Below are 21,680 nucleotides of genomic sequence, written 5' to 3'. Positions count from 1 at the left end.
AAAATAGATGATAAAAATTGATTCAATTTATAGACACTTAATTTGGTCCAGGCTCGGATCAATTGGGCTTAGTCCGACGGGGTCAATAATTTATTAATTTATTTATTCATATTATTTATTTTTATTTTATTTTATTATCATTTTGAATTTTATATTGATTATTTATTTATTTATTATTATTATTTTGGGAGATAATGATGGTGAAAAAAAAGAAAAGAAAAAAGCAAGGAATCTTACCGTGAATGAGGCTAGATAGAATCATAGCTGGATTTAATTCTTATAAGATAAGTCTAATGGTTTTATGATAATATAAAATTCTGATTAAGGGAGGACTTAGAATTGATTAGAAACTCTTCTGATTATAGCTTATAAATATCCACATTGATCAGAGATAAGACACAGAAAATATCATACAAAAATATAGACACGTAGAAACACTGCAAGTAGAGAGAAAGAAAAAAGTTTTGAAGTTTTTTTGGGGGAAAAAACATTTTTGACAAAATTTTTTGACACCGATTGAATTTTTTGGCAAGTTTTTTGGCATCAGTTGAACTTTCCAATAGGTTTCCCAAAATTCAGCATAGATTCCAGCACCGGTTGAATTTTGTTATGAACTTTCGACGAACCAACCCATATTTCGATGATATTTTTTAGAATCCAACGAAGATTCAATCGGAGTTCATCCGATTTTAGAGAGAGAAAAAGAGAAAAGAAAAGGGGAATTTGAGGAAAAAGGCTAGGAGTTACCTTTTATAGTAGTTCCAAAACAACATTGTTTTGGCATTTTAATTCAACTCAGGATCTGCGCGTTTTACTGTTGGGCAACCCAACTCAAGCACTTGACCCGCTTCAACCTGCATCCCTGCCTGTGGCTACAGTCGAGCCGAGCCATAAACCCAACCACCAAGCTAAGCTTCCAAGCTGTCTTCTGAATTTGAAACCAAGCCGATCCGAATCACTCTAACCGAGCCGCTTCTTTTTTTAGTATTTTTTTATTTTATTTAATATTTAATTTTATGGTTTTGTTTCTTTAGTTTTTTTATTAAATTTGAAAAAATAATAAAAACTAAAAAATAAATATTTTTGAGAATAAGTATTAATTATCCAATGATAGAATTTATAGAAATTTCAATGGTAAATTTCTATAAAATTCTTAAGTGAAAAATTTATCTAAATTTATTCCAAATAGTGGAATAATTTAGATAAAGTTTCAATAACAATAATTAATACTTATTTTCAAAAAAAATAATGAAAAAATAAAAAATAAAAATTTAGGTTGAAAATATTTGATAATTATCCAAGGATGAGATTCTTAGAATCAAATGGTAAATTCTTAAGAAATCTCTAGGTGAGAAATTTCTTTAAATTTATCCTAAATAGTAAAAGAATTTAAATGAAATTTCAAGAAAAATAATTGTCATATTATTTTCTTTCAAAAGAAAAAGAGAAATAAAAAGAATTTCTAAATAAACCAAAATGGTGAAAATTTTAAAAATTAAAAAAATATATTTATAATTTGACTCAAATTGTGGAATAATTAGATATATTTTCAACAAAAAATAATTAAATAAAAATAATTAAACCTTTTTTTTCTGACGATAGAGCTTCTTTAAGGAAATAAATGAGATCCTTGAATACTCTTGAGGTGAAAAAATATTTTTAAGAATTCTATCAGATTGATGAAAGAATCTTATAAATTATTTCTAATATTTAACATAAAAATTTGAAACCATTAGACTTAATACCCTATGATAAATTTAAAATAAAATGGTACCATCATTTGAATAGGCATGTGGGGGTGCTCTAACCTTTCCCACATATAACTAAACTCCTGAACCTTGTTCTGGTTTGTAGATTCGAACCTATTCTTTTAAGGATCTTTAGTCAAGCTTAGGAGTTCTTTAAGAAGATAGATTCCTTGAGTGGCCAATCACACCTAGTGTAAAAAATTGGTGGCTACTTCATTTGTTAAGTCTCGCTATAGATTTGTGGATGTATATGTTATGACACAATTTAATTAGTCGATGATTCAAAGTCTAAAATCCAACTTGAAATTATGAAAAATAAAAATTCAAAATGATTGAAATACTAAATACACAATTAAATAAAAATTTATTAAATGAATTTTGCTAATGAATGACTTTTAATCACTTTTAAGTTTAGTTAAATTATAATTTATAATAATATTTTATATTAAATGTAATACATAATTAATTGGATGAATTCCAATTCTTTTAAACAAAATTATGTAATATGGTATTCTTAAAAATTTTGATACAATAGTAACTATTTTTCAACTATCATAAAGGAGAAAATGAAGGAGTATATAATATATTTCCAAATATAAGAGTTTCATATTAATACTTGAAATCAATAAATTTGTATATTTTTCATTTAAACATAAATAACATTAACTCTTTTGTCATATAGAGAAAATAAAGTTATGCAACATTAATCAATCTTTCATCTCATTTTTTTACTTAGAATAATCTTCCATTGGTGCTTCCATCAATTGAATGTAATTATCAATTGAAAGCTTAATTTTTTTTATTTAAAAGATTTTATTATACATAAATTTTTATTACATAAAAATATTAAAATATATAATTTTAAAAAATAAAATAAAATAAATTTCTAACCTTGCTACTTTTCATTTTCTCTTAAGAAATTCAAATTCTAAGAATAGCAAATTTATTATGTAATACCTATACAATTTATAACGATTTTATTTACAACTTTAAAACATAAATTTTCATAAATAAATGTAATTATGGCATAAGCACATTCAAAATATAGTTACAATGAGTTTTGTTACGCCTTAAAAGAATTTACCAAAAATAATTAATTTTACTTCACTTGATAGTTTTTTATTTGGAATTATTTATGTTAGGTCATTCAACCACTTGGATTACCTAAAAAAAGCAAAAACTTTAATACAATTGAAAAAGATTAAATAATCTTAAGATATAAATTAATCATATATATGCATATTAAGATAAAGGTTAAGAGAAAATTTAATCAATTATTGTTTCAATCAAGATGAACAATTCTTATGGCAATTTGATGAGACCAAATCCTAAACTACTGGTAGCTCCATCACCTTATGAATTATTTAATTCTATAGGTGAAAAGTTCAATTAAAGTGTTCAATGAATCAAATAATGCTAATTGTTGGTGGAGGAGCTGCAATTTATTTTCATTTGATTTGATATTACTTTTTGTTTATAGGAATAACTATTATAAAATTTTAGGGAAAAAATACAAAAGAAAAATTAATTATAAATATCATACTCAATTGTAAGAATAATATATTAAAAAATTATTTTAGGGGACTAAAAAGATTTAATTAGTTATCAATGATCAAATGATTAATCCATAAAACATATAAATGATAAAATCATTAACATACATATATAGTTAATATATTAAAACAAAAAATTAAAAAAATAATTACACTCAAATGACTTAATTATGATTATTTTTAATTTATTTATTTAACATGAATTACATATATGATTGTTGTTACAACAACTAAATAAACAAATTTCATATAATTGTTTTATTCTTATGCACATTAAGTTTTAATGTCATTCGATCTATTTGTATTTTCATTCGATATGAAAAAGCATTCTACTTATAAAAAAGAGTCTAATAATAAAAATAAAGTCATTTAAATTAAAATTTATAAGAAATTAGTAATGATATTTAATCAATCACTTTTAATATGTTTGAATTAAAATTTTATTAAGAATATTTTAGTCAATTCTTTTCAACACTTTTTTAGTCTAATTATAAAAAAGGTCTAATAATGAAAAATTCATTTAAATTAAAATTTATATAAAAAAATTACTAAGAATATTTTAGTCAATCACTTTTAAAACTTTTGAAATTAAAATTTTAAGTGGTTTAATTTCACATAAATTTTATTTTTAGTTTTAATTGATTTAAATTAAATTAAAATTAATTAATAAAAATTATATATTTAAAGATAAATTTATTAATTTAAATTTTAATAAGAGTATTTAGATCAATCACTATTAACATATTTAGAATTGACACTTTTATATATAAATAATAGATGATATATCATTATTAATTAACTATATATTAATCTAAGGATGTTTGGAGAGGAAAATGACATAACCTTTAATTATCAACATGGATCGTATAGAAAGATAGGCTACAGGGAATATTATTTGATCAGTTAATTTTACTTTAATAATGATGATGATGATGTTTGCAGAAAAAATATATATATATAAGATTGGAATTAAATGAAATAAGAATTCATACCATAGCATCTATGTTAGCTTTTATTTTAAATATATTTAAAATAATTCGATGATCTTTTTAGAAAAGTGGGATTAAAATCATTTTTTTAGTTTTTTGTTCTTTATTTTTATTTGAAAAAATCTTTAAAAAAAAAAAACATTTTGTTTTCACCGATCTAAAACAAGATGTAAATATGTCCAGTAAACCAAGTTATCGTTTAATAACTATTTTACTTCAATTTATCTTATAAAAAAATAAAGAAAATTTAGTTACAATTAAAAATACATTTTTCTATCTTTATCCATGGATCCTTTCCTCATTCAATTAGAAGTATTGATCCAATTCAAAAAAAATTTATGTAGCCCTACCAAACCCAACTACTGTAATTCTTATTCAAAGAGTTAAACATCTCAATATTTTAATTGCTTTGATAGCTTATTAATTCATTTAATTACATGTAATTCACCAGGTTGACCTTGTTGAGCTATGAAAAAGAACATGTTAAATATATAGTACAAATTATATATAAATGAAATTTTTTATATTTTTCAATGTTAACATTCTAAATACATCAAATAAATATTTATTTTTACATGTGATATTAGATTATACAATGGCAGATAACTTATTATATCGGTTAAATTCATTTCAAAATTGGAACGAGTGGCCCTCTAAGATAGAATCAAAAAAATCTAATCACTGAATTATCCCATTTGGGACAATATTCAAGTACATATATCTAAGTAATTACATACGTCAAAATTAATAAATTTTGAATCTAAAATTTTAATTTGATTAATTTATATAATTATTTTAAAACATAATATTCAATAAATCTAAAATTTAAATCTCAATATTTATAATTTTTTTTATTTATTTTCAAGTTACGTTATCTTTTATAAAAATAAATAAATAATTTCCTTCCTTATAATCACATATGAATTCCTAGCATGCATGTATTTAAACGATTTGTAAAATTCAAAAAAAGACAATGCAATTATACTTGATAATAATCCTATAATATATATAATATAAACTAGATCAGATAGATAGGGCTATATATTACAAAAACAGAAAATTAATCCTGCTTTTATATTCATCACTGATAACAACACCGGCCACATTAGCTATATTCTACCATATAGTTAAACTGACAAATTGATAATAATCATATCTCATCCTTGCTGTCACACACTACTAATTAATTAAGTACTATTATATGAATTAAAAGAAATTGCTAGAGTGGATGAGCTGACCAGGAGCCATTTCCTTTTGCAAGTTTTATTTCTTAATTTGAAATTCCTTTTCATTTCATATTATCAATCGTTGCCATGCTGATTAGAGATAAGCACGAATTATTTACTGATAGGATTATTAGTCCATTTGACCCGAAGGGTTATCTAATCGGAAAAGATCATGAGCACTCTTTTTTTATTAATTAAGGATTCATATTTGTAAAAATCACTTTAAAAAGAATAAAATTTTAAATGCATCAAATTAATATAAAAAAAATGTACTCTTAAAATCAGTTAGATATATATCAGACTAAGGTAAAACCTAAGAGATATCCTTGATCCATTATAAAAAAAAATTATTATTCCATTGGTGCAATCTGTCAATATTTTCTTCCATTGCCCTATTTTTAGAATTTCCAATTAGAGGGAAACCTACTTGCCTATTATGGACATTATTTTGTATCATCAGAAGACTGCATCAATGATTTACACCTTTAAAAAAACTATATTGGTTAAAACCAAAACAATTAAAAAAAAAATTAATAGACAAAGCGAACTTAATACCCCCAAATGTTGCAAGAAAGAAATGTACTCTTTGGCTTTTTAACCATTTTAAGGTACCACTGATCAACAATAAACAAGTAATTATCCACACATATGGGAAATATTCCACCAATTTTAATATTTATGTGATCTTATGTATATATAAACTCTATTTAAATTTATTGGAGTTTTGAGTACACATAACAATTTATATATTTATATCGTATTAAATATTAATAATTTATCTATTCGTATTGTATTTAATTATATATGATTTTAAAACAATCAGCAATGCTTTGATATTTATCATATTATTTTGTATTATATTATTTTATCATTTTTTAAATTATCAAATTTAATTTTGCGTTTGTCATCACCCATCAAAATTTTTATATAAGTCTTTGCTATAGATTAACGTCAAATATTAAAATAAGATTTCCCATTTCGTTTTAAAAATCTTTATAATAAAAGATAAGCCACATGCTAGATCTCAAATAAAAAAAATGAAAATGCAGATAGCTCACCTCTGGTGCTAGTGGAGTGGGATGATTTCACAAGCTAACCCAAGAAATTTGCCACTCTTATTATTGGTTCCTCTTGCATTTTAAAGTAACAATCTCCTTTAATGGATAAGATTTCATTAGTTTTTTAAACAAAATAGCACTCCGATTTTTGCTGATTTCTTATTTAAATAATCCATTAAAATATTTGAAGCTAATTGCTACATTATAGCTTGCCATTGCTACATAACTTACAACTTATAAATATCAACGCAATTAGAGTATTCTCCTCGGTCCCCTTGAATTTTTTTTTTTTAATTAATCACACCACTCCTGCTTAAGCTTATCTCGTCATCATCACCTTTTTTTTTAATTAGCATGATTCAAATATGCCAACCACTTGTATAAGTAGGTGAGATAATAACCAAAATATAAGAATAATAAAATTTGTAAAATATATATAATTATACAAGAGGATGAAGAAGAGACGAGGGTAGCACATGAAAGTTACAAAATTGTTAATTTTATTTTGTCATTAGAATGTAAATAAAATAGTTAAACATTTTAATAATTTCAACTTATTAAACTTTTGAGATAATTGATTATGCTGTTATAATTAATTAAGAGATAAGATATTGAATTCGAAACCTAAAGTTAGAAAACCTCATTCTCTCATTATTATCAATTTTTTCATCAAAATAATAATTTTTTACCTAAGAGCACAATCAATCACTTTCCATATCTTCAGATTGCACCATCCTTTATAAAAGTGAAATAGAGATAATTACTTTGGATTATCAAGAAAGTGATATCAAGCATTTTCTTTCATAGGCATGCAAAATAATTTATATCCTTAGATTGGGATTTGGCTATATTAATCACTAGTAATTTTGAGGGAAAAAAGAATTTTGTGTCTCAGACTCCCTTATCATATCTTGTTTGATTAAGAATCTGACGTCTCGACAATTAGAAACCTCATGCATGCTTTAGATTATCAATTAGAACTCTCATGCTCTCCATAATTGAAGATCATCATTTATGTCTTTAAGATGTATGGATATTCAAAAATCACAATTAAGTTTGAATGAGTCATAAATATAGAATTTATATATAAATATCGGTCTTATATGTGTAGGCCTCTAACAAAATAGGTATATAACTCTTTTCCCTCTCTATGTTTATATATATATGAATTATCATATTTTTTAAAAATATAATATCGAATAAAAAAATTATATTACGCCTGATGATTTTTACTCTTATTCACATAACAAATTGTGAATCGTTTCCATTAACACTCAACACCATGTGTTTTCATTCCACATATAAAAGAAGGAATTTAAGAAATTTTTTTTTTTTCATAGTTTACTTTGCTAGATTTTGTTTTGACATGATATACGTTAATCTTGAATATATTCTAATCCTAGCAGACTTAAAAGGCAAATCGTCATGAAAACAGAATATTGGGTCCCTTCGTATTAATTAATACTCAAATTGCTTTAAACATGCTCGTACTTTTCTTCTTTGACACTATTTTTAAGAACTTAATCGTCTCACTTCATCCATTAATTCAATTTGTCTGGGTTTTTTAATTTTATAACTAATTTTTTGTACCAGAATTAAAAAAAAAAAAAAAGATTGATATACGAGTATGACACGTCCTTTCAAGAATTTCACCTGCGTAATTTGACGGTAGTTTGGGGCAGTCGATGCCCACTAAAAAGCCAAAAAGGCCTTGGTGGGGACGATAAAAAGAAAGATTAGGAGGATAGAATATAGCGGTCCCCAAGCCACTAAATTCAAACCATCAAAGTCCAAACACCAAACTCCGAGTATAAAAAAAAGTGAACCAAACCCTAAAGTGAATCTACCCTTTAATTTGTCCATGTTCAATATTTTGGTCTAACTTTGCAGCTATGTCAACCTCAAAGGGAGAATCACAATGTCTTTGTTTTTTTAGGGTACTGTGAGACGTTTGACAAAGACAGAAAATCTAGTACAAAAGTAGAGGCCACGCCTTCATCTCTGACTTTTTTGGTTCACAAACATACGTGGAAATCAGATAGCAGTTCCGTAAGTATCCCAACACTTGCCTTTCTTTCTAACTTTGGAACTTTCAAAACTGAGTTTAATTAAAAACAACTCAACTCATTAGAGTTAAGACATAAGAGTTTCCTTTACCTCATCCGATCATATAACAAAGATTTTGTCGAACACAAGTTAATTTTCTTTTCTGTTTGGTTACAAAAACTATATTTTGTAGTAGTAGTTTATTTATTCTGTTCCTATTTTTTTGGAAAAAAAACGGAGAAAATGGCAAGAAATAAAAAAGGCAATGTTGGGTTCATTGAACTTGGACGAGGTTTGGGTTCTTTCCTGGTGATCTTCTTCTTGCAATGGGTTTACTTGTTTATTTATAAAAATATTAAAAAATGCGGAGAAACGTGAGGACCATCCAGTGTGGGAAACGAAAAGGTGAGCTTTTGAACTGATTTTGAACACTAACTTTTTGCATGAACATAGAAATTCCTCATTTTTTTGCCTTTTCTTTTTGTTATTTATTGTTTTTTTTTTTGGGTACCCTTTTTTGGTATGTTTCTTAAAGCCTGCTGCAGATTCTCTTTGAAGTAAAGCTTTGGCCTTTGAAGATTATCTTTAAGAAGGTGTCTGGGGTGGGGGAGTGGTGGGGTCTTCCACTATCAGTGGCTTCAATGTGAGGTATATGAATGGAGGTGAGATAGCCTTTATTCTCCCTCCTTAAAAGGACATGCAATTTGGAAAATATGTAGGCTCTTAGATTATTTGAGCTATCTGGGTTTTTTTTTGGGGTTAAAAATAAGAATATTGATTAAAAATCAAGTTTTTGAGGATAAGGGAACTGCTTATTAATGCAATTGGTCAGTTGACTATTCAAATAATTAATCCTGAATCGCATTCTTTGATCTGGTCAAGTTGGCTTTTTGATTTTCCAAAGGGGCATCATTGGATTTTTTGAACTTTTATAAGTACTTTAGTATCTTACTCTCTTTTAATTACCTCCTTTTCTGGGTATAGCATATTTTTTCCAGTGACCCATTTTTAAAAGGAAAAAATTTGGATCTTATAGTCTATTAATTGGAACAGTACTTGTGAGTTGTGATAGTAACTTGCAGCCATGATTTTGAGACATAGTTTCATGAAATTGGTGAGAAATTTTTGTTTGTTTTTGGTTCCAATTTTACAGTCCAAGTGTAGAGCTAGAGTAAATAATCAATGGTCAAGGATTTATTAACTGTTGAGGGAGGGCTTTTCTTCAAAATGGGACCCTTTACAATACACCAGAAGAAGACTTTATTCAAATAAAACCAAAAAATTATCTTCCTAATGTCTGGTTGTTATTGACAGAAGCTACATATTTTTCCCCTTTTCAACTTTTCTGATGAAATATTAGCAGAAGTTCCATCTATAAGTTGTTCTTTCTGCTTGTATTTGCTTCTCATAAACTTTTCATGATAATTATACCAAGAAAATATGCTTTAAAAGGCTCATAGAAAGAGGTGGCCAAAGTCTCTGGCTTTCTGCCTGCTGCCACCTGTGCATATAAGTCAACAGCGTCCCCAACCGCATATTTTACTCAATAAACTCCACAATTATGGAAGAGATGATCATTTGCTTGCATGGTATTGAATAATCTTTCGGTGTTGGTTGCCTGTAATATTAAAATTTGCTGCCGCTTGGTTGTCTCTGACGCATAGGACATGTAAGAGACCCATATTCATACATCATATATTGATTGTTAATTCTCTCTTTAAGCTTGTGATGTTTGACCTGGAATCCTTTCAGTACTTATGTAAGCAAGATTTTCCCAAGATTTTTTTCGATGTTCAACAAGTCTTTGCGGTCTCTAAACCTCACCTGCCCATTACCTCCATCTACTTTCTAATTAGTTAGTGTAAGCATCTTCATTCCTGAATTATATTCATTTTCTACGGATGGCTTTGGCATGTCATGATTCATGAACTATGAGCTTGATGTGATGTTCTGTTCTTAAATGTCAAAGATCTGTTAGTTTGTTTTAGGGAAACATTTACATGCAATAACATATGAAAAAACTAAGAAATATTAGTATTACGTTTCTCATGGTTTGCATGGGTTCAAGCTTTTGCTATATCACTCTGTATTAATGCCCAGCAAGAATCGGAATTGCCCTTTCTGATCAAGCTTACTTTTCCTGTGCTACAGATATGTGATATGGCTTCGAAGTCTCATTCAAATGACGAGGAGGTTGAAACTAAAGAGATGGACATTAGAAGCCTGTCATCCTCTGGCCGTCATGTGCACAACACACAGTATCTTCACAAGGTGGGAGTTCCCCCTAAGCAAAACCTCTTCAGGGAATTCACAGCCACTGTGAAAGAAACATTCTTTGCTGATGATCCTCTGCGTCATTTCAAGGATCAATCAAGGTCTCGAAAGCTCATTCTGGGCATCCAGGCCGTCTTCCCCATTCTTGAATGGGGAAGGAGTTACAGCTGGAGAAAATTTATAGGTGATCTCATTGCTGGACTGACTATTGCAAGTCTCTGCATTCCTCAGGTAGATTCGCTGTACCCCAAAAGCATACGTGAGGCTAGAGAACCTCCAATAATCAGTTTAATTTCTTGGAATCAAATTAACATACATGCAATCAAATTAACTAATCCGTTTAATTTCTTGGAAAACAGGACATTGCTTATGCAAAGCTAGCTAACTTGGATCCACAGTATGGACTTTGTAAGTTTCCATGTTATTTATCATTGCCTTAGATTGTTAAAGTAGCCTTTTTGTTGGATTCGTCTTAAGGTATTTATTATTGTTATTTTAACCATTACAGACTCCAGCTTTGTTCCACCATTGATTTATGCCTTAATGGGAAGTTCAAGAGATATCGCCATTGGACCAGTTGCTGTGGTTTCTCTTTTACTGGGGACTATGCTTTCTAATGAGATTGACCCTATCAAAAATGCAGCTGAGTATCGGCGGCTTGCATTTACAGCTACCTTTTTTGCTGGGATCACTCAAGCAACTCTTGGTTTTCTCAGGTAATTATTGTGTATTTTACTCATGGAAGTCTGATAATAGCTGCCCATAATATTTCTTTCTGCTAACATTGTGCTACTTATACTTTAGGGATCCTACTTTTATTTTTAGGGATCCATTACTGCTCTTAGCATTCACTAAAGTATCTTCTGAAAACAAATAATTAGGTTGGGCTTCTTGATAGACTTCCTGTCCCATGCTGCCATTGTCGGTTTTATGGCTGGAGCTGCTGTTACAATTGCCCTCCAACAGCTTAAGGGTCTTCTTGGTATAAGCAAATTTACAAAGAAAACAGATATTATTTCTGTAATGCACTCTGTATGGGGCAACGCCCATCATGGAGTAAGCAGTCCTCCATCTCTTTCCTTTTCCAAGAAATCTGCATTTTGATTCTCTCCTTTTAAAGAGGAGTCACAACCTACAGTTGGAAGAATTCCAACCAATATCAATGTTATCATTCATTACATTCCATCTACTAAATTTATATAATACTACTTTGCAGTGGAACTGGCAGACTATAGTCATTGGATCTAGCTTTCTGTCCTTCCTTCTGTTTTCCAAGTACATTGTAAGAACCTCTAAGTCTTATTTGTGTTTAAGAACTATAACAGGCTTGTGAGCATTTGCTAACTTTTACATGCTTTGGTAAATAGGGAAAAAAGAACAAGAAATTTTTCTGGGTTCCTGCAATAGCTCCTTTGATATCTGTTGTTCTCTCCACCTTCTTCGTTTATATAACACATGCTGAAAAGAAAGGAGTTCAGATTGTAAGCTCCTTTTCTTTAACCTATAATAATCTTTTAGTAAAATATTGTAATTTAATAGTTCCATGACGGCAGATATTGTAGTAGTTTTGGTAATGAGTAATTATAGCAGCACCACTTTTCTTTCATCTATGCAGGTGAAAAACATTGAGAAAGGAATCAATCCCACATCTGTGAATAAAATTTATTTCCATGGTGAATATCTTCTTAAAGGTTTGAAGATTGGTGTTGTTGCTGGTATGATAGCATTGACGGTAAGCCAATTTGTTGTTTCTTCTATCCATCATCACTGACCAAGAAAATTAATTATGACATTGCATCTAAATAGACCTTTCATGCTACAATTTTTTTCTTCTATGGTGGGTCGATTTAACAGGAAGCTGTAGCCATTGGAAGAACTTTTGCTTCAATGAAAGACTATCAATTAGATGGAAACAGAGAAATGGTGGCACTAGGAGCAATGAATGTTGTTGGGTCAATGACTTCCTGCTATGTGGCAACAGGTGAGAAGCTAGAACATGTTTATTATGGCAACCTACTCACTTTTGCACTCAAAGTTCAAACTACTGAAACTAAAAAAATTCATAAAAAAATCATATGTATCTACTAAAAATATCAGTAATTCATTTTCTTGAGCTATATGTTAAATCATGCATTGAAAATATAAAAAACTGACTGACATGTTTCATTTGCAGCTTGCTTATTAGATCTTTTTTTATATGTCAATATGAATCAGACATATTGAAAACATAGACATGCACACACGAAGTCACGTAATTCTATTGGTATATAACTGATGATGTTATTCCTTCATTACTTGCAGGTTCATTTTCTCGATCAGCCGTTAATTACATGGCTGGCTGCCAAACCGCAGTCTCTAACATCATTATGTCCTGTGTTGTATTTCTAACCTTAGAATTCATAACACCTCTTTTCAAGTACACCCCAAATGCTATTCTCGCTGCCATCATTATATCAGCTGTGGTTGGGCTTTTCGATGTTCCAGCAGCAATTTTGATATGGAAGATTGATAAATTTGATTTTGTTGCATGCCTGGGAGCCTTTCTTGGAGTAGTCTTTTCATCAGTTGAGAAAGGTCTCTTAATTGCTGTAAGAACTTTGTTGTCTACTGTCTAAAATTCCTGAAGATGAACTATACACTCTTCATATGTTTGATTTAAATCTGTTGTCACTGACTTCATTGCAGGTCTCAATATCCTTTGCTAAAATCCTCTTACAAGTTACTAGGCCTCGAACTGCTATGCTCGGGAAGCTCCCTAGGACTACTGTGTACCGAAATATCCTACAATATCCAGAAGCAGCTAAAGTTCCAGGGGTTCTGATCGTCAGAGTTGATTCAGCTATTTACTTTTCCAACTCTAATTATGTCAAGGAGAGGTATACATCCTTCTTAGTCTTTTTATGGTCTGTAGGTTTCATTTAAAGGAAGGTATTCTATAACTCATAATAGATATCTAGGGCAATTCCTGGAAATTCCTAATCTCCCAAGAACCAGATTTCAAGGTCTGGTTTTGGATGAAACTAGTAAAGTTATATAAATTCCTGAGTTTCACTAAAAGAATAGAACTTTTCAGTAAATCCTGCGGGGAGATAGTTAGCAATGGCAGTTGCATGCAAGAGAACAATCAAACTTATAATTATTAGAGACAGCAGGGGAAGTGGATTTTCTTTCACTTGGTAAAATTTAACAATATTCACTAGGTACAAGGCTAAAAGTGTTGGATGGTACAAATTCATTTTTTTAAGTACTCCTTGATTTATTTGAGCTTGTTTCAAAATATGTGTAGTGAAATGTTTCAAATCAAGACCCTTAAAGTATACTAGTATATTAGAGTTATGATAGGTTTCAATGTTTTAGGATTTGGCTGAATCAGCCAGGTTTCAATTAGATTTCAGGGTGCTAAAAGTCAGCGATATCTTTGCAGGATTTTGAGATGGTTGAGGGATGAAGAAGAGCAAGTAAAAGCTGCATGCCAGCCAACAATCCAGTTTTTGATAGTTGAGATGTCACGTAAGAATTCTAGACTGGTTTTAAGGATCCATTATTTGCAGTTCAAGCTCACTTTTCCTAATATCCTGTGTTTTTCTATGTGCAGCTGTAACTGACATTGATACCAGTGGCATCCATGCCTTTCAAGAATTATACAGGAGTCTTCAGAAAAAAAATGTTCAGGTAATTAAATAAATGATGGCTCAAAATAATTATATGATGCGACAAAATCTACCTTTAACTATAGACTATAACTAATAGACAAATATAATCTATCTTAAAAGCAATGCAGTCTAATAGCTTTTACCAGTTACCTGAGGTTTCCTGCATTGATGCACAGCTTATTCTGGCAAATCCTGGACCAGTGGTGATTGACAAGCTTCACGCGTCGAATTTTGCAAATTTAATCGGCAACGACAAGATCTTCCTCACTGTTGCTGATGCAGTGTCATCATGTTCCCCAGAACTGGTGGAAGAAGTATGAACAATGAAAAATGTGTGTCGTTTATGACTGAAATGAGAGCAAAAATGTACATGTCCAGTGTGAGAAGAGAGGCAGGCAGGGATCTCAATTGCAGCTTAATGATGAAGGGGTCAATTATAAAGGTGGTGTAAGTGGGAATGGCTGAGATCATTCTCTAAAAGGACAAAACAAAAGTGTACAATGTGCTTATCGATAAGGTTAGGTTTTAAATTTGCTGATATGTCCCTAGATCCAACGGTTTCTTATTGTTTTTGTTTATGTTTCCGTTAGTTTCTTAACGGTAGGGAATCACTCATCGAAATCCAATTCCTGTTTTGTGCTTTTGATAAATTTTATCCTCATCTTACTATACACTTTTATCACTTTCCCACGAGAAAAGAAAAAGAATGAAAAAGGTGTTTAATTCACTTCAATTTTCTTGTTTCTACATTGGCCATGAATTAATGTTTTTTATTATTTGGATAGGGGGGTTGTGGCATTTCATTAAAATAATTAACCAAAACTACTTTTGACTTTTGACGGAAACCCACTTTTATATGAAAACTCATTCTTCTGATCGTTGGCAATGGCATGAACATAGACATAAGAGCAGCTAGATTCGTTAAGAACCCAACCCACGGTAAGATTTTTATATAAATGGCTTGTCCTGTCCCTACTAAAGATGAAAGATTCTAGCACGCCATGGTATTGTTTTTTAAACGCCACTGGGGCACATCTGCCGATAAGGTTCTTCCATTAGCACACAGTAGGGTTCCGTATCGGAAGATGAAATCAAAGTAACTTGGAATCTATTCTTAGCAACAGTATGATCAATTGTGAAAGTGAAGCAAAGAACATCGAAAACACCACAAGAAGAAACCTAAAATGGAAAAATCAAATTGAAGAAAAAAAAAGACATAGGATTAAAGGACCAAAAAGGGAAATTTCTAAATGAAATCAAAAGATAGTAAAAGGACTTCAACCTGATGAATTAGAACTAGAAGTTTGGGACGGTTTCATCAAGGGCTACCAATCTTTCTCGAACCATAGATGTTTGTTGATCAGAAAAAATAAATGGCCTTCAGAGGGGAACGTACTTTTTCAAAATTTGTATTTAACATATAACGAAGGATATTATTAGAAACGTCGTAATATTTGTTTTTTTCTTAAACAATCACGGCATTTATATTAGATTAACGTACCATTTCATTATATTTTTTATTTTATTTAATAAAAAAATTATATTTAAATTCAAATTTTATTGATCAAACATTACGTTATATTTAATAAAAATTATATATTTAACATATAATAAAAGATATTATTATGAAAGACTTTTTTAATTAATTTGACTTTCTCTTAATAAAATATAAAAAATTAATATTCTTATATCATATAGAATCATTCTATAAAAAATTCACATTTAAAAATTTTTTTTTTTTAAATTTAAGATTTTGTGAACCAATTATCTCTTGAAAAAAATAATTTTAACAAGTTTTGTACAAACAGAATCGACTAAGAAAAAAAAGTCAATACTTTTATATATCCAACTAGATTTTATACATTATCCCAATTACTCTTCAAAAAATGCTGCCAAAAGGTGGATATCCAAAGATCCTGCGGGCATATGCATGAACCAATTCAAAGTTTGAGAAGTATCAACTATCAAGGCCAGAGATTACCATAATTTCAGAATCAACCCAGCCCAAGGAGATACACTGACCAAATATGCCACCCTCTCCGTTCCTTCAATACTCTTGCTTCCTAGTACTTAACATAGTCGTCATTCTGTGAAAATGGTTCAAGCATAAATAGCTTCTTTCCCTTAATTAGAGACAAATTCTCTATAAATAAACCTTTCATGATTGCATCATCTTATAAGAGTATCAGAATATGCAAATTCATGCAGATTTTTTAAAAATAATACTTATATAAAAAGAGGGAAAATATGGAAAAGAGTAAATAAAAATGAAAGAGAGGAGAGTTGATTTGTCTATTGGGTCAAGTTGCCTTCCAAAACCCATAATGGAACTAACCTCCATCTTTTCTATTTTTTAAAGTTTTAGGATTTATTTAGAGATTATTTTAATTGTAATAATCTATTTCAAATATAAAAATTAATGTAAAAATATTTGATTTTAATAATAAAAAAAAGGTTTATGACTCTGATTTAAAACCTGGCTTTCCAAGATTGGATATAGGTAAGGCCCAGAGCCAGCCCACTTAATCTTAGCCCATGGACAGTTTCAGAGTAAAAGAAAAAGAGGAAAAACTCCACCATCCTCTTGCTTGCTCTAGCTTCCCCTGATAATGCGGTGGTCACCAGTCAAAGTTTAGGCACAAAAAATAGACTGAAAAACAATGGCTCTACTCCCATATCTCCGCGCTATTATCACTCACTTTTACAGGCCAACAAAACCGCCTCCACTTTTATCCTTATCCTCTCTTTTCTTCCCCCAAAAACTATCTTTTCTCCTCCCTCTCTCTTCTAAACCCCAACCCCATAAGCCCCTTGCCGTCACTCGCCAAGGTTCTTCATCTCACTCAAACCCCCCTCAAGAATCAATTTTTTCTCGTTTTGACTTCTATATACAACTATCGATTCGCCTTTTTTTTTTTTCCTTTGCAGAGACCACTTTCGTCTCCAACAACGATGAGCGCGTGGTGGGTTTGGGTTCAGTGAACCAGGGCGATCCAATTCAGACCCAGAGCTCGACCAGCACCATTGCAGCCATTGTCACTTCTTTAGGAGGCCCTCCTGCTGCCGTTGGCATTGTTCGTTTGTCTGGTCCCACCGCTATCGACATTGCCGGCCGTGTCTTTTTTCCGGCAAAGAAGAAGAGGAGGTTTCATTCAGGTTCGGGTACTTGGGGGCCTACCAGTCATGTTGTTGAGTATGGCGTTGTCTTGGATTCTCAGGGGAATGTAGTTGATGAGGTGTAGTTTCATAAAAAATGACTTTATTTTTGTTAAACCTGTACTTGGTTGCTTGTGTATTTGTTATTGCAGTTGGAACTTGGGATATGGAAGGTAAAGTTGTCATTTTTATTATTTTAATGTTTTTAATTAGTGCTTTTTTTAGGTTTTAGCTGTGCCAATGCTGGCTCCCAAATCATATACTCGTGAAGATGTGGTTGAGCTTCAGTGCCATGGGAGTGAAGTGTGTCTGCGTCGTGTGTTGAAGGCTTGTTTAGAAGCTGGAGCAAGGCTTGCTGAACCAGGTTGGATTTGGCTTGTTGTGTAAAATTCTTTATGGCTTTTTAACTAATCAATTGACACATGTCAATTCTAGTTTGATTGAAAACCAAGTATATCCATCATGGATTTCTTGTTTAGTTTATCATGGTTAGAGTGCTATTTCCTTGAAAACATGCTTTTCTAGGTGGCTTCTTCGATCCCTCTGTTAAGAGGTCAAAACGTTTCCTCACCCTTTTTTTTTTTTTTACTTCTGTATTTTAGGCGAGTTTACCCTTCGTGCATTTCTAAATGGTCGCTTAGATCTTTCCCAAGCTGAAAATGTTGGAAAATTAATTTCAGCCAAGTCCGTCGCTGCTGCTGATGCAGCTTTGGCAGGAATTCAGGCATGTTTGGCTTTTAGAATTCTGTTGTTTTTTAACTTCGATGGTAGGCAGTATGATTAACAAACTGATTAGCTTGGCTGTTTTATAGGGCGGCTTCTCTTCTTTAGTCAGATCATTGCGAGGACAGTGCATTGAGTTGCTTACTGAGATAGAGGCTCGTTTAGATTTTGAGGATGAGATGCCACCACTAGATTTCAACCTTATTATGGATAGAATACATGCTATGTCACAAGATGTAGAGCATGCGCTGGAGACCGCCAATTATGATAAGCTTCTGCAATCAGGATTGCAGGTAAAATCTCCAAGGATTCAGAGATCTTTAAATTTGTATGGAGTGGAAAATTTATGTTTCTAAGTTAACAGTCATATATTGTTCTTTGATAGTAAGATACATGGACCTTTTGGTCTTTTCATGTTTGGAGATAGTATATGCATCTTATCTTTAAGGTTAATTATCAATAATGCAGTCACCTCCATTTTCAAAATCTTGCAGATAGCAATTGTTGGCCGTCCAAATGTTGGGAAGTCAAGCCTTCTTAATGCATGGAGCAAAGTATGTTGTTATCTCCCCTTTCTTCCTATTGCATCATTTATTATATGGCCATTACTGAGTTTTGGTATGGTCATGTCTGTTTCACATCATCTAAAAACTTTTCTTTGACGTATAAACTCCTAGTCCTTTCATTTGTTCATGAGTTCTTTCACATAGAAATGGCATGGCATGGTATCTTGTTCAACACCGTGTTTTACTTTTAGCGTGCAGAGTGAGAAGGCAATAGTTACAGAGATTGCAGGAACCACTAGGGATGTGGTGGAAGCCAGTATAACTGTTTCTGGTGTCCCCATAACACTTCTTGATACTGCAGGCATCAGGGAAACTGATGATGTTGTGGAGAAGATTGGTAAGATTTTTCTCCTTACCTGACTGTAATTCCAAAAATGGCTAGTGTTAGTTTACAAGCCTCGAGTAGGGCGGTGCCAAGTATTATTATGCTAGATTATGCTTTTTGCATAAGAAAGTTAGTCTCCTGTAAATATATCTTTTATTCAATTGCCAGTCTCTTGAACCCATAGATGACGAAATTTTATTCTGTTTCACATTGGAAATTCAATGAATGAGCCTCTCTTTTGGTGTCAAAGACTGAGCCATACTCTGTAGTTTGTCATTTCCTATCACGAAACCTCCAAATAACTAGCAAATATGGGATTTGATTCTTCTATGTCTTCTTTGTGCTGCATAAAGAGTATCATTTAAACTTGGTGGCTCCTTTTGGCTTATCAATTATGCTTGGGGATTATGAAGCATGATATTATAATGTTGCTGGTAATCCCATGCAAGTACAATTTGGTTTCCTTAATCCTTTTCCTTCCATTGCGTGAAGAAATTTGGGGTATTTAATTTTACACTCTGATAGCAAGTAGGGAATGTTTGAACATTTAGTCTTCGTCTCTTCAGAGCAGTTGATTAAGTTTTATTTTAATAGTTTTATTCACAATTGGAAATTAATTTTATGCTTTATGGTTCTTGTTTTATTCTAGGTGTGGAGAGATCTGAAGCTGTTGCTACGGGTGCTGATGTCATTATCATGACAGTGAGTGCTCTTGATGGATGGACTATGGAAGATGCTAAACTTCTTGAGAGGATTCAATCCAATAAGGTAAGCTATTAGTATTGTGGTTAATATGTACCAATCTTACTGCTTTTTCCATATTGTAAGTATACTTCATCCAATGAATTAAACTTCTTTAAGTATACACTGTAATTGGTTGTTGTTTTGGGGTTTCAGAGATCATCTGTCCCAATGATTCTAGTTATCAATAAAGTAGACTGTGCGTCATCTACTTGCTCTGATTGGGTGGATAGGGAAGCCAAGTCTTTCAGTAAGCATGTGTTTACATGTGCCATAACTGGTCAAGGGATACAAGATTTGGAGAAAACAATCTTAGAGATTGTTGGCCTAAACCAGATTCCCTCTGGGGGACGCAAATGGACTGTGAACCAGGTTAGCATTTCAAAACTGACTATTCAGCTTTTTGCTTTTGGCAACCGTAGGTCCATATTCGTTTATCAGAGTCGGTGATCCATAGCTGCTCCACCAGCATAATCTGATGTTGATTCGGATTTCTCCTTGTGGTATATTTTCTTTTGATTTCTCAGAGACAATGTGAACAGCTCATGCGTGCCAAGGAGGCTCTGGTGAGATTGAAATCATCAATAAAGGAGGAACTACCTCTTGATTTTTGGACAATTGATTTAAAGGATGCTGCCTTGGCCGTGGGCCAGATAAGCGGAGAAGACATTTCCGAGGAGATTTTATCCAACATCTTTGGCAAATTCTGTATTGGTAAATAGTTCTTTGTGAAGAAGATCATGTAAAGCACAAAATTTTGCTGCCAGTTTATTCCTTTTACTGCTGTCAACGAAATTTGTTAAAATTGTGGCTAAACATGTAATAATTGTATAACGATATCTTACTGCATCCAGACAGTTGAATTTACGATATTTTTTAACACATGGTGAAAGTCATTTCCCTACAATATGATTTTACAAACTAAAAATTTATTAAGAGAGGGTCACTCGATTATGGGAAATTATCTCATTTATTGTCCTTGCAGTTTTTTCACTTCATAAGATTAGCAGCATAATATACTTTTTTAAAGTTATATTAAAAAATAAAAAACAATTAATCAACACAAAAGGGAAATGTTAGTTTTGTTGGAAAGATATGTAGACAGATTATCTGTTTTATCCTGCAAAAAAGATAAAAACAAAAATTGTAGTATTTCCAATTTAAAAGTCTTTTTCATAATAATAATAATAATAATAATAATAATAATAATAATAATTTTTCTGTTTTATTTTTTATTTTTATAGATATTTTAAAATTATTTTTTAAAATATCTATAATTTTTATTTTTATATTTTTTTTTTTACTTTCTGAGATTAAAAATTATAAAACTTTAATTTTATAAAAAAATTTAATTTTAAAATTAAATATATTAAAATTATATATTTTTTGAATTTTGTGAAAATCAATACCGTTCAAATAAATTAAGACAAAGAGAATAATAATAATAATAATAATTAAAGCCTTATAAGTCATTCTCTTACTTCTTGGAAGATAAATGGGGTAATAGATTACGTAGATTTTGGAGAATATTTGGTCCAAATACTAGTTTTCAGCTGAAATATGACTATGTTCTGAATTGAATTTTATTAATTTTAGTAATCACGAGTGTACTTACTCCTTAA

General features: G+C 30.8%; 2 protein-coding genes across 7 annotated transcripts; both read left to right on the top strand.

Annotated features, from left to right (window-relative positions):
* The first annotated feature begins 8,577 nt into the window (after positions 1 to 8,577).
* LOC111294357 (sulfate transporter 1.3-like) lies at positions 8,578 to 15,197 on the top strand. Of its 6 annotated transcripts, none has more exons than XM_089758305.1 (15): positions 8,578 to 9,025; positions 9,156 to 9,282; positions 10,772 to 11,125; positions 11,254 to 11,302; positions 11,403 to 11,610; positions 11,776 to 11,950; positions 12,111 to 12,176; positions 12,262 to 12,375; positions 12,510 to 12,626; positions 12,749 to 12,875; positions 13,196 to 13,482; positions 13,580 to 13,770; positions 14,319 to 14,404; positions 14,490 to 14,566; positions 14,724 to 15,197. In XM_089758305.1, the coding sequence occupies exons 2-15, from the start codon at positions 9,277 to 9,279 to the stop codon at positions 14,865 to 14,867; spliced, it is 2,001 nt and encodes a 666-aa protein (XP_089614431.1). In that variant the 5' UTR covers positions 8,578 to 9,025; positions 9,156 to 9,276; the 3' UTR covers positions 14,868 to 15,197. The 6 variants fall into 6 exon arrangements, with proteins under 6 accessions (XP_089614431.1, XP_022743832.2, XP_089614432.1 ...); XM_089758306.1 differs by having other exon boundaries at positions 8,832 to 9,025; positions 9,156 to 9,268; XM_022887900.2 differs by lacking the exons at positions 8,578 to 9,025; positions 9,156 to 9,282 and adding exons at positions 9,920 to 10,289; positions 10,373 to 10,481.
* A 1,933-nt stretch (positions 15,198 to 17,130) lies between these two features.
* On the top strand, positions 17,131 to 20,965 carry LOC111294771 (tRNA modification GTPase). The gene is made up of 10 exons (XM_022888164.2): positions 17,131 to 17,376; positions 17,476 to 17,783; positions 17,929 to 18,067; positions 18,306 to 18,427; positions 18,516 to 18,719; positions 18,921 to 18,980; positions 19,191 to 19,329; positions 19,967 to 20,085; positions 20,215 to 20,430; positions 20,586 to 20,965. The coding sequence occupies exons 1-10, from the start codon at positions 17,208 to 17,210 to the stop codon at positions 20,778 to 20,780; spliced, it is 1,671 nt and encodes a 556-aa protein (XP_022743899.1). The 5' UTR covers positions 17,131 to 17,207; the 3' UTR covers positions 20,781 to 20,965.
* Positions 20,966 to 21,680: the final 715 nt, after the last annotated feature.

The sequence above is a fragment of the Durio zibethinus genome, chromosome 3, assembly GCF_047325235.1.
Source record: "Durio zibethinus cultivar Kanyao isolate XHJ-2024 chromosome 3, ASM4732523v1, whole genome shotgun sequence".
In the NCBI taxonomy this organism is placed as follows: Eukaryota; Viridiplantae; Streptophyta; class Magnoliopsida; order Malvales; family Malvaceae; genus Durio; species Durio zibethinus.
This window is presented reverse-complemented; position numbering and strand designations above follow the sequence as displayed.

Excerpts from the sequence above, each read along its gene's own strand:
- LOC111294771 (XM_022888164.2), top strand. The coding sequence starts at position 17,208 with ATGGCTCTACTCCCATATCTCCGCGCTATTATCACTCACTTTTACAGG. Across the intron at positions 17,377-17,475 it reads CCTTGCCGTCACTCGCCAAG|AGACCACTTTCGTCTCCAAC; the intron begins GTTCTTCATCTC and ends TTTCCTTTGCAG. Across the intron at positions 18,428-18,515 it reads CAGCTTTGGCAGGAATTCAG|GGCGGCTTCTCTTCTTTAGT; the intron begins GCATGTTTGGCT and ends GCTGTTTTATAG.
- LOC111294357 (XM_089758305.1), top strand. Across the intron at positions 11,951-12,110 it reads GGGGCAACGCCCATCATGGA|TGGAACTGGCAGACTATAGT; the intron begins GTAAGCAGTCCT and ends ACTACTTTGCAG. Across the intron at positions 14,405-14,489 it reads TTTGATAGTTGAGATGTCAC|CTGTAACTGACATTGATACC; the intron begins GTAAGAATTCTA and ends TTCTATGTGCAG.